Raw genomic sequence first — 17,112 nt, forward strand, 5'->3', positions numbered from 1 at the left:
TTCCTGCTGGCGGCCTTCCCACCATGCTGCTGTGAAGCCATACTAATGCTATGGGAGCAAGTGAAAGGAATAACTGTCAATATATTTCCATCCAATTTAAATTTTGCTTGCTTGTTCAAACAGAAAAATTATTGTAGCCATCTCTTTTTTTCCTGTGCTCCTGTCAGATTTTGCAACCTAAACATGGTTAGGCTGGCTTCATACTTGAATGACTTTTGAGGAACACATCGGAGCTGCTGGAAGTGGAAATGGTCATTCAGAGATTGGTGCTCTGTCCTCTGAGATGATACCAAACAGGGTGGGTAGGGGGTGTAGAATTCCTTAACAACTGAAAGGGTTAATTTCTGGATGTGAATTGAAATAGAGCTCATGACCATGGGGTCACTGAAAATTTCTGTGGCATTCCTCCTGAGTAGGGTGTTCATCCTGATGTCCTGGCCAGATGCTTTTTTTGGCTAATTACATTCAATCTCCCTAAGTTCCTGGTGCAGTTTCATGAAGATGGGCCTAATGGGGCTGCTTCAGAGTGTCATCAGGGCTTAGGAGGCATTGTATTGGTCTAGGGGAGCTTTGTATACAAACATCTGCATACATGGATTCATTCACTCATGTAATGAGCTGATAGAGCTCAGCTTGGAAAGATGCCAGTACCTTTTAAAGACCTTTAATTTAATTTTAAGGGAGCTGTAGAACTCCCTGGCCAGTCTAGTTTTCTAGCTGTGTAGGGCCTGGTTCCTTCCAAATCCCATCAATGCCATGGCTGGCTGGCTGGATGGCTGCAGAATTGTGGGAGGTGCTGAGCAGGCTCCCTTTGGAGCACTGCTGCCTAGCTAGGAGATTTCTAGTGTTCAGTATCCTATGTTGTTGGATAACTATTTAATATGCTAGCTAGGGAAGGCAAATGTGCCATTGCACTCATATATTCAAAGATGGTGACACTAACCCTTTACCACTGTGCTTGGATTCAGCTATCAGTCTTCAGGTTTCTGGATAAGTGGGAAGCTGTTGGATCCTCTTGATTTGCCCAGGAAGTGGGATTTCACTTCAGTGCTATGTATCCTTCAGTAGGTCTGCGAGGGAGAGAGAGAGCCGCACCAGGAAGAGCTCTAGCTCTTATGATGTCTCATCCAGCCCTTCCGTGCAGAGCCGCACCCTGCTCCCAGAGGAGGTGAGGAGCCAAGCTTCCGATGACAGCTCCCTGGGGAAGATCTCCAACATCTTGATGATCCCAAGGCCTCATTTGCACCAATATGAAGTCAGCAGCTCCTTGGGCTACACCAGCACCCGAGGTCAGACTGTGGCATGAATGGAGATAGGGAAGTCCCTTTGGTTGAGGGGTAGGAAGAGAGAGGTCCTGAGTTCAAGTCAGTCACTTCCAAAGCAGCACAGAGGGGGCAATTTTCACTTCAGCATTCATGTTACAGCTTTGAAAATGTGTTTATCCACAATGCACACCTCTGCGCTCTGGGTTCAGTGCTGTCTCTCTCTTTATACTCGTCCAGTTCCCTTTTGTGTTCTTATTGGCTCACCCTATATAGGCAGGTTTCAGAGTGGTAGCCGTGTTAGTCTCTATCAGCAAAAAGAACAGGCGTACTTATGGCATCCTAGAGACTAACAAATTTATTTGAGCATAAGCTTTCTTGGGCTAAAACCCACTTCATTGGATGCATGCAGTGGAAAATACAGTAGGAAGATATATATACATGGAGAACATGAAAAAATGGGTGTTGCCATATCAACTGTAACGAGAGTAATCAATTAAGGTGAGCTATCATCAGCAGGAGGAAAAAAAACTTTTGTAGTGATAATCAGGATGGCCCATTTCCAACAGTTGACAAGAAGGTGTGAGTAACAGTAGGGGGAAAAAATTAGCATGGGGAAATAGGTTTTACTTTACTTTTTTTCATGTTCTCTGTGTGTATATATATATCTTCCTACTGTATTTTCCACTGCATGCATCTGATGAAGTGGGCTGTAGCCCACGAAAGCTTATGCTCAAATAAATTTGTTAGTTTCTAAGGTGCCACAAGTACTCTTCGTTCTTTTTCCTATATAGGCATTGATACTGATCTGCCCATTTCCCTTCCCTGTTAACATCTTCCTTTAAGAGATCTATATTCTTCTATGTCCCCTCCTACCTTTGGATCATCTGTGATATGGATATATGCAACTAATGTTTCATTTTCCAAGCCACTTATGAATCTGTATAATACAATTGTTCTCAGCAGTGGGTCCTGTGGAACCCCCTTTATAACTCCTCTCCATGAGGATTTACTGTCATTAACTATAACTTTCTGGATCCTTCCTCCTGCCAGCTAACAGAGCCATTTTGCTATGTTAGCACTGGTGCCTGCCCTTTTTATTAATTTCGTCCTCTGACAGAATGTGGTGCCTTCTCCCAAGCTCTGCTGAAATGTAGGTAAATTGCACTCTGTCCACCCTTCACCAGTACTTTGAAGCTCTTTAAAAGAAATCAGTCAGTTTTTTTTTTTTAACTCAATCTCCTCTTAATGAAGGCTGCTAATGCTTTCCTTTTCACTGAGGTCTTGCCATCGTATCTGCCCTGTGATAGGAGTTGGACGCGCTGGCCTGTAACTGCCTACTGTCCTATTAAAAACTTACTACTGCTTTTGCTGCTTAAGTTCTCCAGTACTTTTCCTATATCAAGCAATATATAAAGATAGTTTCCTTAAAAGTAAAGCAATATCTGAGGGAGGGGGTCAAAGACTTGGATTCTATTCCCATTTCTACCACTGACCAACTGTGTGACCTTAGGCAAGTCACTTCCCCTCTGAGTCTGTTTCCCACTGTAAACTGGGGATAATTGATACTTACCTTTTGTAATGTACTTCATCATCTATGGATGAAAAGTGTTATATAAGCTCGCTAGCTATTATTGGGTTCTTAAGAGTCCTGCAATAGAGCCCATCTGCTCCTACTGATGGATATCCATGTGTGTCATCTTCTGTAACCTGGAAACTATCCTTCTTGCCTCACTAAACCTGATACAGGAGCGTCTGCCCCATATGGGAAGGGTCTTAAGCCTCTTCTTCCCCCTTCTCATTTTTTTGCTATAACTATGCCCAGGATGTATTCTATTAGCTCTTCCATTTCTATTTCTGCCACACCTATTTTCTTCTTTAATTGGATCTTTCGTTTTACTGCTTTTGGGAGCTCTGTTTCCTTATTAAATATCCTCTTTCCTTGTTGTTTGCAGTTTCTTCTGCACTCCACGCTTTTATTACCTTGAGTTTCCTCGTGCATAGTCTGGACCTTTTTGTATTCTCAACTTCTTCACTAACTTTCCCTTAGGTGCCCTGTATGCCTTTGTCTAAAACACTTCTTCTGCGTTCTCCAATCCTCACCACTTCCTTCATTTCTTTCCTTCATTTACACTTAATTCTAAATAGATACTTTTGTGCCGTGCATCAGATAGTAGTGACTTAAATGAGCTCACCAAGATCTTGTATCCTGTGGTGAAAGCATGCTGTAGTTTAATGATTCCTACCACTTCTTTCAGTGGTTGAAACTACCCTTTTTTTTTTTTAATGGAGTACTTTACTTCCTTAGATCTCCCCTTTGCCCAATCTCCTATAATTTCGCTGTAGTTGCTCTCTTTAAATTTCTGCTTCATCATCAATATTTTATTATAACTTGTCAGGAATGTCTTGCGTTCTGGGTGAGAACCCCCTGTTTATTATTGAAAAAGAAGAAATAACAGTTCTTCATGGCTTGTTTAGAAATTGCTTCCTCTCTGGCTTTCCTACTGTAATGCTTTTAAATGCAGAAAATCCTGGTTCTGTCTTGTCTGGACTCCCATTTATAGTGTAATTTCTGGATTAGTACCTTCAGCCTCCCACTGCACATCCCCACTTGTCCTAGTGGCCCTTGTTTGACTAAGTAGTGCACTAAGTGTGGCTCTTGTTTGGTCTTATGTTAACTGAAAATTGTGTTTCGCAGATGTCCTTGAGAATATGCTAGAGTCACAGCAGCGAGACTCCAGCGCACCAGGGAGGTTTCATGTAGGCAGTGCAGAATCCATGCTGCACATTCGTCCTGGGGGGTATACGCCACAGCGGGCATTAATAAATCCCTTTGCACCATCCCGTATGCCCATGAAACTCACATCCAATAGGAGGCGTTGGATGCACACTTTTCCTGTGGGTGAGTCTTTGTTATAGTATGTTTTTTGAAACGGTTAAAGCTCTGAGCTTTAAACATGGGGAGGGCACCCCTCTAGATAAGCTGGCAGAGTGAACTGTTCTGGTTTCCTGAGGTAGAATGCAGCACAATGGAGACTGAGCCAGGTACTGACTCAACCTGATGCCCTATTGTCTCTTGGGAATGTTGTAATCTGCTAGTGTCCTCAGTGCTTGGAGCAAATTTATGGAAGATGGAGATGGAAGCCCAGAGTTCTCCTTTTTTATTGTCTGCAGCAGATGGGAATTTCTGGTGGCCTTTATTAGACAGGAGATTCTGGCGGGACTGTGACTAGGCTCAATGAGGGAATTATTATGGAAGTGCACACCTTTATGTTCCAGGTTCAAGATTCAAATTCTGAACTATGCCCAGTTTGCCTTGAGTCTTGTAAAAAGGCCTTCCAAAAAGTGTCTCTGTATTTTAGAATGAGAATCTTCAGTATTTCATTTGATACCTCCTGCAGGTTGAGAGGACTGTGTCTCACAACATTTCCAAGGGACATTGTAGTCCTCCGTATCAATTAGTGGTGCTTCTGCTGTGGAGAAGGAGTTGGGGATGAATTGGGGAAAACTAACGCAACGAGAGAAGATTGGGTGAGACTGATAAATATATAATTGGATAGGTCCATCAGGAGAAGCAATCCAGATCCACCACCAAACTCGTCAGAACATGGCAGAAATGCAGGGCAACGGGCAGCGGGATCTGACGCACTCCTCCGCTGAGCTGCTGGAGCTAGCCTACCATGAGGCAACTGGCAGGTAAGGCCGTCACCCAAGTAAAGAAATTGATCTGCGTTTAAAAAAAAAGTGTGTAAAAGGCTAGCTACATATCGGATAAAGAAAATAAAGGTTCAGGACATACATATTTTGTAGTATGCAGCATCAGCGCTGTGTACATATGCCACAATTTTTATTGTCAGGCATAAGGCCCCAGGAGCAAGCATGGAAATAGGGTTTATTTTCCCGCAGTTCATGCATACTTAGGTTACTTGCTGAATGTCTGAGACCCATAATCAGGCCAGTGTATCACCCCTGGGACATCCAGGAAATGGCCATGGCAGGTGCCCCAGGCCATCAATAACTGCCTTACTACTTGGTGCAGGGAAGCGGTTCCTATCTCAAAAGCTGTAACTTGCCATTCCAGAGAAGTATATTTCGAGCATAGGGAAGGGCTTTGCTTTATAATACTGTTTAAGCAATTTCAGCCCTACCCCTCTTTTCCCCCACTACTGAGACCTGGTGAGAAATAAAGCCATGTTTGACAGGATAGGGAAATGTGAAAAATGCAATGCAAGGGCTGGACTGCCTGTAAGAATGGCTAGCTGTTCTTAAATTAAAGATTTCTGTTTACCTACAAATCTCATTCAGTGCTCCAAACAGTATTGGGAGCTTACACAGACCTACGATATCAGCATAGTCATTGTACCTTGACCCCTGAGAGAGCTAAATCATTCAGTAGTCACTATGTATATGATTTTTTTTTTTTTAAGTTATTTCAGAAGTTAGTCTAGATCTAATGATGGGTCTATCTGCTGAGCTGCACAGTTACCCTCCCCCACTCCTCCCACCAAGGTATTCCCGTACTAGCTTTTTAGCTACATCTCTATTAACAAGGTCTTTATTATTTCCTGTATCAATGTTTTTCACTTTTTTTCATTAAAGTTTTTTTTAATGTTCAGTAACTTAATCACTTTAGAATTGTCATTAACTTAATCTCTTTCCTCCGTCATTAACTTTAATGGGTCTGTTTCCTTTCAAGCATTACTTTCTCTTATGTCTTAGCCCTGGTCTACACTGGGGGAAGGCGGAATTGATCTAAGCTACGCAACTTCAGCTACGTGAATAACATAGCTAAAGTCGATGTACTTAGATCGACTTACCATGGTGTCTTCACTGTGGTGAGTCGACTGCTGCCGCTCCCCTGTTGACTCCGTCTGCGCCTCTTGCGGCGGTGGAGTACAGGAGTTGACGACGGGAGAGCGCTCGGGTCGATTTATCACATCTAGACTAGACGCGATAAATTGACACACACCCCCCCGCTGAATTGATCGCTGCCCGCTGATCCGGTGGGTAGTGTAGACATACCCTTTGTAAAAGTCCAGATTGTTCCTCTTTCATCTCTTGGCTGACATTAACTTTTACTTTTTGCTGCTCTGGCATTTCCCTTCAAGCCCTTGCTATGATTGACCCTCATTGTTTTGGTTTCCTCTCCCTTCTTTATTTCCATTACAGTGTTGTTTCACTCTCCAATCTTTAAGCAGTTTTTCAGGAAGTCACACTGGTTAATTCTTCTTCTTTGCAATTTTCTTTTCCAGACAAGTTTTAGTCTCACCTTTAAGCAATGGTGTCTTTTACAATTCTCTAACCTCCTCCCACTCATGATGGATTTTAATTATCCCATTACTCTACGCTTACCAGGTTTTAGTTCCCAAATTTTGCTTTTTAAAAAAGAAATCTATACACGCTGCATGATACTTCATATGAAGCCTTTCCTTATATGTTAAATTATGGTCACTAACATCAGGCTTTCCTACTCGCATATTCTCAGTTGGTTCCTCCCTACAGAACATAAATAGATCCATGGTAGATTTGGACCTGGTTGGAATTTCCATTTTTTAAAGTTGGACCTGTGCTTAACATGGGAATCTTCTTCATCCTTGTTTAGCTGTACTTGTCTCCTAGTGGATGCGTGGGTAGCTAGTTATCTATGAAATCCATTATCCTGTGAGAATATAGTATAGGTCACTGCCAGAGATTGGGTACCAAATTATAGGGATCAATATTCTGCATTGGTACAGAATCTCCTAAGATCCCTCCAGGCCGGTCCTGGCCCCTGTGTGTTGAATGGAGCATTGATTCAACAAAGGCTGAGCTTAGACCCCAGGTTGCTTTTGTATCTGAGTTTTGATTAAAAGACTTGACTTAACTCTGAGAGGCGGTATTGTTTCTCTGTAATGAACCAATCTGCCAGCATCTTGTTCTCTCCAGGCACATCACTTCTCGTCATCCAGGTGATAGCATCTCCTTCCTGAGCTTCAGTGGAACGGATGAGTTTTCAAGCAGTTTGGTCGGAAGTAATGGTTCAGGTAATAAAGTACTAGTCAACAGAGCAGGCTTGGGGGTTTTAAATAGAAGTATGAAAGGACTAGTGATATGGAGCTATGGGAGGATGCTATGTAAGAGGATAACCGTCATCAAGTAACAGAGCTAGGAACCATGGAACATGGGTGGGTCCAGGAGCTACGGGATACAGGTGATGAATAATACTAAGCACTTTAATAGTTCCAAACTAATATACAACTGTACATTGAGCAATTAATGTCCATTATCCCCTCATTGTTTTGTATCTGTCTTTCTGCTCCTCTAGTTACATTTTATAAATTTCTTGGTATAGAAAAGATGTCCATTGTTTGTTTGTGCTTAACAAATAAGCTCTTACTGTGTGTTCAGTTGAAAGTAAGGTAATCTGCGCCATTAACGCAAAATCTGGTGTCCAGACATGGGGGAGGGAAAAGGAGCAAAATTTTCTCTAATGCTCCATGATGTACTTTACTGTGCTATCCTATATTGAGTGTTTGCCTTCTTGGGGTAAAGCAAAATGAATCTGAATATGTATTAAAATATCTGAGTTGCTTGTTTGAGATGATTCCATCTTTCTAATAATTCTCAGAGAATAAAGTCTGTGGTAATTAGTAGTGAGCTATAGGCTTCAAGAGAAGTTGTAAATTGGGTTTTCCATTTTGAACTGTAGGTGCTGGTTGCAGAGCTTTTTACAGCCTTTACGGCCCAGATCCAACAAAACTGTTAAGCGTGTGCCTATTTTTAAACAAGATTACATAATGTGATTAGCTGCTTTTTTGGATTTGGGCCTGTGTGAACAATTGGATGAGAATCTGTACTTGAGGAAATAAGATGCACTTTTGAACATTAAATTGCAGATTATTAGGAGTGCGTCTCTTATACTGAAAATTACTGAAAGTTTCAAAATTTCTTCTGAATCTCTTAAAGCCAGTAAAACAAATTTGCCAAACTAAGCATTCAGTTGCAGTAACTGTCTGTTTGTGGCCTAACTTTTCAAAGTATCATCTACTATTTAGATAAAACATGATCAGTGGTAGAATTTCCCAACACTTGGAACAGAGTATTTTAGACTCCCCTTGTTCTCTTCTTCTTTCTAATTTCACAGGTTCATTTTGAGTTTTTGCCCTCCAATGTATAGTTATGATTTTTGCACTTATTACACACATCCCTCCACACACTACAGTGTCCAAAACGGTTTGCTAGCAAACTTACTGCCAATAACATTTCTTTGCAGCTATAATTGTGTGGAAATCCATATCAGTTAACTAATCACTGTAAAGTTATTTCTATTTCATGTCCTTGCCTGGGTTTCATTTGAACGTGGTTAATTTTCTTACCTTACATTTATATCTTCCAAGTTGATTTCATATTTTTGTTCTGGTAGTTGTTGGATTGCACCTCAAATACTGTATATAATTTGTTCAACATGAATGCACAGAATATATAATTTTTCCTAGTAATAATTTTTTTTCCCTTTTTCAACTGTATTGTTTTGAGAAGCCTCAAAACCGCTGTAACAGACACATATGTGATTTATAGGCAAAATTATGTCTCTAGTTATCATGCTTCTTAAAATTCCCTATTAGCATCTCTTCGTAACTGAACTCTCTAATGAGCTGAAGCCACTACTGCATGGATGTGACTCCAGCCTATATCTTTCCATTTCCTATGCCATGAGTCATCCAGAACAGATCTTTCCAACCAGATTTTTAGTGAATCACATCAGGGCATCATGCTCCTGCCTACAGCATAGTTCATTCAGGTATTGCAACATGTGCCTCCTTAGTAAAAAGTTACCCCAACTATTCAACATGTTATCTGTATTGTCCAGCAGATGCCAGATGACAGTTTAGAGAAAACAAGTCTTATTGCATTTTCCTAAGTGGATGGCGGATGTCATTAATGGGTTTGACGCAAGATTAATGGCAACTTGTCCTTGCCTCCTCTTCTGATTTCCTGCCATCATCATGGAATCAAAAACCCATCTGTTCTTACAGTAATTGCTATATAATGTAGAGAACATGATTTTCTTGGATATTCATTTATTGGATAAAGCGGCGGGTTCCAACTTTATAAAATCAGCCCCTGTGAATATTTAGAAACTCTGCCCAGTACATGTTCTCCAAGTTAGCTGAACAATGAGTCCATTTCATATCATTAACACTATAGTTAAGATGTTAAACACAAACGTTTAAATTCTGCAGTCAGTTACATTAGCATAAATCCATAGTAACTCAGTTTAACTCAATGTTAGTTTTGATCCAGTCTAGCACAGAGAGGAAAATTTGGCTCAAAATCTGAAAATGCCCACAACAGTTGTAATTTTTCCCTCTTGATCATGGGTATACTGTCTCTTTTCCCCTTTATGTTAGAATGGTGCAGAAAGTACAGTTTATAAATGATTGAATGTCCATATTTTCAGCACCTTGGTTACTTTTATCATCCACAAATATTCTCCACTTAAAGATATTTTAGCGGTGGTTTGTTTTTGCCGATGTAATCTATTGCAATAATTCTTAGAGGGTTATCGCTTTCCAAATTTCCAGCTCAGTAAGTGCCCAGGCAGCCAGGTAGAGCTATACTGGCTGAATCCAGAGAATCATCTGTTGTTCTTTTTTTCCTCAGAAAGCCATGTACACTGGTAGTCTGTGTCTAAAACATCTGGGCTACCTTGAATCCCCATAATGTACTCTCATAAGTTATTTGAACTCTGTAGTAAATCTTATTTTTCCTCTCTTGCTATATAAATATTTCTGTGGCAGTTTCCATTGTTTGTTTTTACTAACTTTAACATCGTCCTCGATACGTTCTATATGTATTAATTCGTCTCACTTTTTTCCCCTTAAGTAAGAAAAAAATCTAATAGAAACATCCTGCGTGTTCAAAAAAAGTGCCCAATTTAGGAAAAATTGGGTTAGCCTTTAAATGTGAAATCTAGAGGTTAGCAAGCTTAATAATTATGGGTAACTCTCAATTATTTTTTATTGCAAGCATTTATAAAGCTGCCCGTCACCATGGTATCCATTTTAGTACTGGGCCACTTTAATTGAATTTAAAGATGGTGGCTTTTTATGTGTTGGGTGTTTTTATATATTTTATGTTATGCAGTGCCCTGAATATCTTGGGGGTTAGGAGAGACATTATACAATTACTTTGAGCTTTACGCACGTTTGTGTGAATTTCTCTTGGAGGGAAGAGGAATGAATGTTATGCACAAATGATTATTTGTAATAAAATACATGTCTGCCTCTCATAGGGATGAACCTCAGAACCCAGAACAAAGATTCATTGGAAGATGCTGTTTCCACCTCTCTGAATCCAAGTAAGCGGGAGGGGAGGGTTGGGCAGGAGGCCTGGGTAGACAAGGGCTGGGGTGTGTGTACATGCAAAGGCATTAGGGGTTGGTGAGCAAGGAGTTGAGAGTCTAGTGGGGCCTGGTCTACACTTAAAAATTAGACCGAAGTAGCTATGTTGCTAAGGACTGGGGAAAATTTCATGCGCCGAGCACTGTAGTTTGGTTGACCTAACCATCTTTCCTGCGTAAAGAGGGCAGGTCGACAGAAGAATTTTTCCATTGACCTAACTACCACCTCTTGGAGAGAGTTTTCCATCAGTGTAGTTAATCTAACTTCATTGATAGAAAAACCGCTTCCATTGATGCAGTATTAAACTACGGCACTGCAGCTGTAGTGTAGTTATGCACTGAGTATGCAGCAGCAGTCCGGTTTACATTCTGCTTTCCTGTGCTTGTCAGTGGCTCGCTGTAGAGCCCTTGTATACTATGGCTTTACATGTTCCTGTCTAAGAATTCATTAAATCAAAAGCTGTATCATTTCCTGAATTCATCCTCTGCCCATAATTTTTACGTAACGAGCTAAAGAGGCTGTTGGACTCTCCTGATCTGCCTCTGAACCATAAAGGTTCTGTTTGGTGCCAGCTGGACAATCTAATGAAAGAGAAGGAAGGCCAGCATTTTATGTACAAGATACCCTTTACTGAAGCTTATATGCCTCCATCTATTACAAGAGTGAGGGCATGGCTCTGCTTCAGAGAACATTTCTTGCAACAGTTTGTCTTGTATCAGTTTCTTGCAACAATATTTCCCCCCTCATTAATGTTAAAATAAAATGTTTAAGGTAAAGTAAAACAGCTTTATCGATGAGATCTGTGCAACAATGATTTATGTAACGGTAATCGCCCAGAGCTCTTAGGGCAGGTTGATTCAGGCATCCCTGGACAGATGATTGATGTAGATTATTTGATGTTGAATTATCTGTGTTTTAGATCTCCAGAATCTTACAACAATAGTCTAAATTTAGAGGGGTGTGGGGGGAAAGCAGGTTACAAGATACTATTTTTCCTTTCTTCCCACCTCTTCTGGCTGTCTTCTATTTTTATAACTGTAGAAATGTTCTCTTTTCTGCTGTTGTATGCTACCTATTCCAGAAACAGGCTGTCATTCTTTCCCTCACCAACCTCTCCTACAATCATCCAGGAGGAGGAGCTGGTCTGATTTGCTTGTCCAGACTTGGAATGTTGATTTTTTTTCTTTATATGTTTCATAATATGAAATTGCACCTGATCTGCAGTAACCTCAGCAGCTATTTCAGCTCTAGCTTACAATCAACAGATAATTTAAGGTATTAACTTTGAATCCCATTTGCATGATGGGATTGAATTAGCATGTGCACTGCATTGTTTAACAAACTGTGTCTTTCTCTCCCTCCCCTTTTCTCTCTTACTCGCCTTCCTTCCCTCCCCATCCAACCTGCTGGTGACTTTCATTCATATCTTACACTTACCTTTCTTTCCAACTTTCCTCTCTTCACACATCCTTCTTCTCCCTCCCCACCCCTAATTTTTCATGCGTGACCACACGTGCCCCCATTGTCTTCTCCCCATGATGCAACGAGGCAGTTCTGACACTGTCTGCTCCCCCTGTAGTGCCAGGCTTCTGTTGTACAGTTGGGGTGGACTGGAAATCTCTCACTACTCCGGCATGCCTTCCTCTCACCACGGACTACTTCCCAGACCGCCAGAGCTTGCAGAATGACTACACTGAGGGCTGCTATGATCTGCTCCCAGAAGCTGACATTGACAGGTTTGTGCCAACACCTCCTCTTGTACAGTCTCTTGCATTGAACCAAAAGGTTCCAGATAATCCCAGGCAGGGATAATCTGGTGGAAAATGAACATTTTGTGACTTTCATACAATATATAGAGTTGCCAACATGGTTGGCAGTGGAATAGATAACCTTTCTCTCTAGATGACAGCTTTGCACCTTTGTCCACTGGTAACATCTGTCAGTTTTGCCTCCCTCTGGATGTTTGTTAGAAATTAGTTTGGGTACAAAACTTGACATGGTTGTTTGTTTTTAAAAAATACAACCCCCATATTTCTTGTGATAAATGTCCTGGAATACTGAGTATCTCTTTTTTAAGTAAATAAATTAATAAAAAATACCACTCCTCCACCCTGTTTCCAGAGATACTTTGTTGGGAGAATTTTGGAAGGAAAACCATCGTGGTGTGATAAACCAAAAGACACTCTGAGATTCTCTTGCAATTCTGCAGTAGCCACCATATAGCAGAACACTCTCCCCAAAACCATGCTGCTTCCCTTCAACATCTCTGAAACTTCCCACCAACTATGAAGTAACAAAACAGCTATGTTGACTACTGCCCTGTTAGGGAGGAATAAAACCTCTCACAATGAGAGACTAAAATCTTACACTTTAGGCACTTAGAAGGTATAAGAAATGGCTTTATTAAAGTAAATTAATCTGCTTGGAGAAATGTCTGCCCCTCTAAGAGCAGGATACCAGTGTTCAGGAGAAGAAGGGAATATAGGGGCTGTTGGCTACAGCACAGCACCAGGAGTGAGGGCTTCTGGGTTTTATACTAAGCTCTCCTGCTGATTGGCAATGATGAGCCAATCTTTTAACCTCTTTGTGCCTTAAATTGCCCCTTTCTGAGGAAGGAAAGTATTCTCCCCATTTTAAAGGTGTTTGAGTTTTAATTCATGTTACCGAGCTGCTTTGAGACTCTCTGATGGAAAGTCTTATAGAAGTGAATATCATTATGAATATATTTGCTAAATAGTACGAGTGCTGAAAAATACAACTGTCAGAAATTTAACTGCTGCTGTTGTAAATAAATGTTGATGGTCAGAATGCCTCTTATTCTCACTAGCTTCAGAATTGTTTGCAAAATACCAACTAATATTTCCAGACAGTTTGGTAATATCCATCCCCATGAACTGTTGATAGAAGTGATAGAAATGCAGCTGTCTTATATCCGGATCTTGCAAGTAGATCTGTGCAGGCACAAGGCTCCACCTGTGCAGATTCCATTGCAGTAATAGGGCCTCAATTGGGAAAAGTGGAAACAAGAGCAGGTGTGTGGCCAGTTCCTTACGCTGATTGGTCTTGTGATTAATCCCTTGTGCTCAGGAGAGATGAGGAAGGTGTGCAGATGACAGCCCAACAAGTGTTTGAGGAGTTCATTTGTCAGCGTCTCATGCAAGGATATCAAATCATTGTGCATCCCAAACCACAGAAACCGACTACCACTGTACCACCCCCTCTGAGCAGCAGCCCCCTCTACAGCCGAGGTGAGTGTTACCTGCTTTGTAGCTCCTTTTCTCCATAATAAATTCTGTCCTGTCTTTCCTTCACTCCTCTTCCCCCCAACAGCCTCCACAGTCATCAGTCAGACTCATTCTTTCTCTTCACATTTTACTTTGTCTTACGTGATTGGTTACTTCGAGGGAGAGATTTCCAGATATGGGGCAGCACAAGTGCAGACAATGGAGAGTCAGCTGTGACTGCAGGAGATGGATATGGGGTTGGGGAGGTAGGGCATAGTGTATCCAGGAAAGCAGTTCTGAACTCTGTTTGGAGACTTATAAGAACCCCTGTACCCACTGGGGTTTGAAATATGTAGGTGAGCCAGTTTAACATAGTTCGTGCTAACACAGGTTTAAATACAATTTGCCTAGTCACTGTAGAACAGGTACAGCTATTTCTGAAACTGTTTTTCCCCAATTTTAGTCTAGAATAAGTCTTTTGAAACATGACTTAAAAATGGCTGTGTCCAGTCCAGAGTGGGCAGGGTTAACCAGAACTGTCTTAAAACCATGCTTCAGCTAACACAGTTTAATACCCAGTGTAGATGGTCTCTAGATTACGTGGGGTAATGCGGTCCCGCTTCCCTGTGTTGGAATCACAGTCTAAGTACAGGATTTGATTTAAAATGTTAATGATGTCTTTTGGACAAAGTTAAAGTAAGGGGAGGCTTGAGGGAGGTGAATATGTGAAGGTAGGAACGAGAATTATTACCCTTTGTGGTTTTGGGTGGGAAACAAAGGCTTAAATGGTGAGATTCGTTTGGAAAAACAACACATTAAGGGATTAACTCCGGGAATGAAGCACAGAGAAGGATAGAAAATGATGCTGAAATTACCAGCCCATCAGTTAGGTGCACAACACTTCCTGCAGCATGTCTACTGCTGATCTTGCTGAGCAAGCCTTCTTCAAAGAAATGGTATTAAAGATGACACTTGGTTTAAATAGCGTTTGGAAGCTCATTCATGGAATGTTACAGTATAGGTGCAGTTTGTGCAACAAAGCTGTGACTATTAACATAGGTGAACAGAAAGATGTTCTCTTTATGTATTACTTCTAGGCCTTGTATCACGAAATCAGCCTGAGGAGGAAGATCAGTATTGGCTGAGCATGGGCCGCACATTCCACAAAGTCATCTTAAAGGACAAAATAATTACGGTCACTCGATATCTGCCAAAGTGAGTATCTCTCCAGTCAAGTAAGTTAGCACCACCTGTCCAGCAGACTTGCTGTCTCCTCCTACCTGTATTTGGATGACTGTATTCAATGCCTTCTGTTACGGGAGGAGCTGCCATTGAGAGTGCCAGGATTGGTGAGGCTTGCTTTGTCTTTGTCAGGTATCCTTATGAATCTGCTCAGATAAACTACACCTACAGCTTGTGCCCTTCACACTCTGACTCTGAATTTGTCTCCTGCTGGGTCGAGTTCTCCCACGAGCGGCTGGAAGAGTACAAGTGGAATTACCTGGATCAGTATATCTGCTCTGCTGGCTCTGAAGACTTCAGGTGAGAGATCTCATTTTCCATCCTAATTGCTCTTTGTCCTATTTTTTTTCTTTTTTCCTTTTGATCTACAGTTGACCCAACATTTTTCTCTGTAAAGGCTTGAATAGCTCTGGTGACATGGTACTTGAGGGAGTGTTTGACCTGCTTTCATTGATATGCTATTATCAGCTCTGTTACCCTTGTTTGAATTTTACATAGCACCATTTTTGCATTGCCTGATTTTGGTGCAAAGTCTCACGCATGCTGGTATTTGTGATCTATTTCTTACCTTCCTCCATCCCCCGTGCATGCAAAAACGTATGATGACATTTTGTCATCCTTGGACAGTTTCCCTGACTTTTCATTCATTTCTAGATGCAATTCAGAATTTCTTTCCTTAGTTTTTAAAACCTTCTGTGGACTTACTCAAGTTACAGACCTTGCTTGACTCTACTCCCTCCCCTCTGTCGACTTTAAAACTGGCCTTCTCTTTGTCCCTTCACGGAGTATCCCCAAAGGTGTTGAGCGCCTTTTCTTCTGTATCTATCGAGTGAATCAGCCTCCTTGTACCTTTCCATCTCATTTCAAGTCTCAACTGAAATCCTCTGTGCCTTAGCCTGTATCTCTGAAATTTATTTTCCTTTTGCTTTTTACAGTAAAACCTTGTTACAGCATTGCCTAATGGGTTACATTAAAAGTGAAGGTCCATGTGACATTATCAACCTGGAAATTAGTTTTTCTGTACTGTGTTTCAACATGCTTGGTGGTAAATACCTCCCACTGACATTCATCCTGCTGAATGCCCCATTGCATGTAGGTCATTTGATGCTTTAATGGCACAGCCATGAGATCCGTTAAAACCATGGATGTAAGCGAGTATTAACTGCGTTAATTGAGGTGGTTTCAGAGTAGCAGCCGTGTTAGTCTGTATCTGCAAAAAGAACAGGAGTACTTGTGGCACCTTAGAGACTAACAAATTTATTAGAGCATAAGCTTTCGTGGACTACAGCCCACTTCTTCGGATGCATACCCAATTGAAGTGGGAGTGCAGTGGGGACCTGGTGATCTTTGCAGGTGTAACTCAGTGATATTATAATCTACTTGTTGGACTCTAAGCAAGTTGGCACACAACCATGTTGTATAGAATCTCTCATTCACAGCTGTGAGATATGCTGTACCCTGTCTGCTTTTTTTATTTGTCCACCATGTTCCTTCCTCCAGCCTTATTGAGTCACTGAAATTCTGGAGGACACGCTTTCTGCTGCTCCCAGCCTGCATCAGTGCCACAAAGCGCATTACAGAAGGTGAAGCACACTGTGATGTGTATGGAGACAAGCCCCGCTCTGATGAAGAGGAATGGCAGCTCTTGGATGGCTTCATCCGCTTTGTGGAGGGTTTGAATCGCATTCGTCGGCGCCATCGATCAGACCGGATGATCAGGGTGAGTCAGTGTTGTAACTAAACCTTAGTGGGGTGAGAGGCTGAGTTTTTGAAGCACTTCTAGCTCTCTAATAACATTCCCAATTGACTGGCATTGCGGTAAGCGGTGCTGTACTGTACACTATGCCTGTTGGCTTCATTGCTTTCTGCTCAGAGAGAGTCTGTTGCTGAAACAAGACTGATATTTGGGAACCACCATCCACTGAAGGACTCTTTCACTGCTTTGTACTGTGGCAATGGTGAATGTGGGGGCATTGTGCATCCTGCTTCTAAGGGAATGAT

At 41.5% G+C, this 17,112-nt stretch overlaps 1 protein-coding gene across 20 annotated transcripts in view; it reads left to right on the forward strand.

Annotated features, from left to right (window-relative positions):
- Positions 1-17,112, forward strand: part of DEPDC5 (DEP domain containing 5, GATOR1 subcomplex subunit) — a 59,408-nt gene that overhangs the window by 19,439 nt on the left and 22,857 nt on the right. For 12 of the 20 annotated variants that reach the window (XR_010592758.1, XR_010592759.1, XR_010592761.1 and 9 more), the window contains 10 exons: positions 1,066-1,289; positions 3,961-4,164; positions 4,823-4,958; positions 7,188-7,285; positions 10,537-10,602; positions 12,198-12,381; positions 13,733-13,893; positions 14,967-15,084; positions 15,244-15,411; positions 16,612-16,831. Coding sequence is in view for 16 of the 20 variants with exons in the window: in XM_065567892.1 (XP_065423964.1) it covers positions 1,066-1,289; positions 3,961-4,164; positions 4,823-4,958; positions 7,188-7,285; positions 10,537-10,602; positions 12,198-12,381; positions 13,733-13,893; positions 14,967-15,084; positions 15,244-15,411; positions 16,612-16,831 (1,579 nt within the window). In the remaining 4 variants the exon portion in view is untranslated. The remainder of the gene's footprint in view (positions 1-1,065; positions 1,290-3,960; positions 4,165-4,822; positions 4,959-7,187; positions 7,286-10,536; positions 10,603-12,197; positions 12,382-13,732; positions 13,894-14,966; positions 15,085-15,243; positions 15,412-16,611; positions 16,832-17,112) is intronic. The other 8 variants (XM_065567896.1, XM_065567902.1, XM_065567909.1 and 5 more) reach the window with 3 other exon arrangements.

This window comes from Chrysemys picta, chromosome 15 (genome assembly GCF_011386835.1).
Source record: "Chrysemys picta bellii isolate R12L10 chromosome 15, ASM1138683v2, whole genome shotgun sequence".
Classification (NCBI taxonomy): Eukaryota; Metazoa; Chordata; order Testudines; family Emydidae; genus Chrysemys; species Chrysemys picta.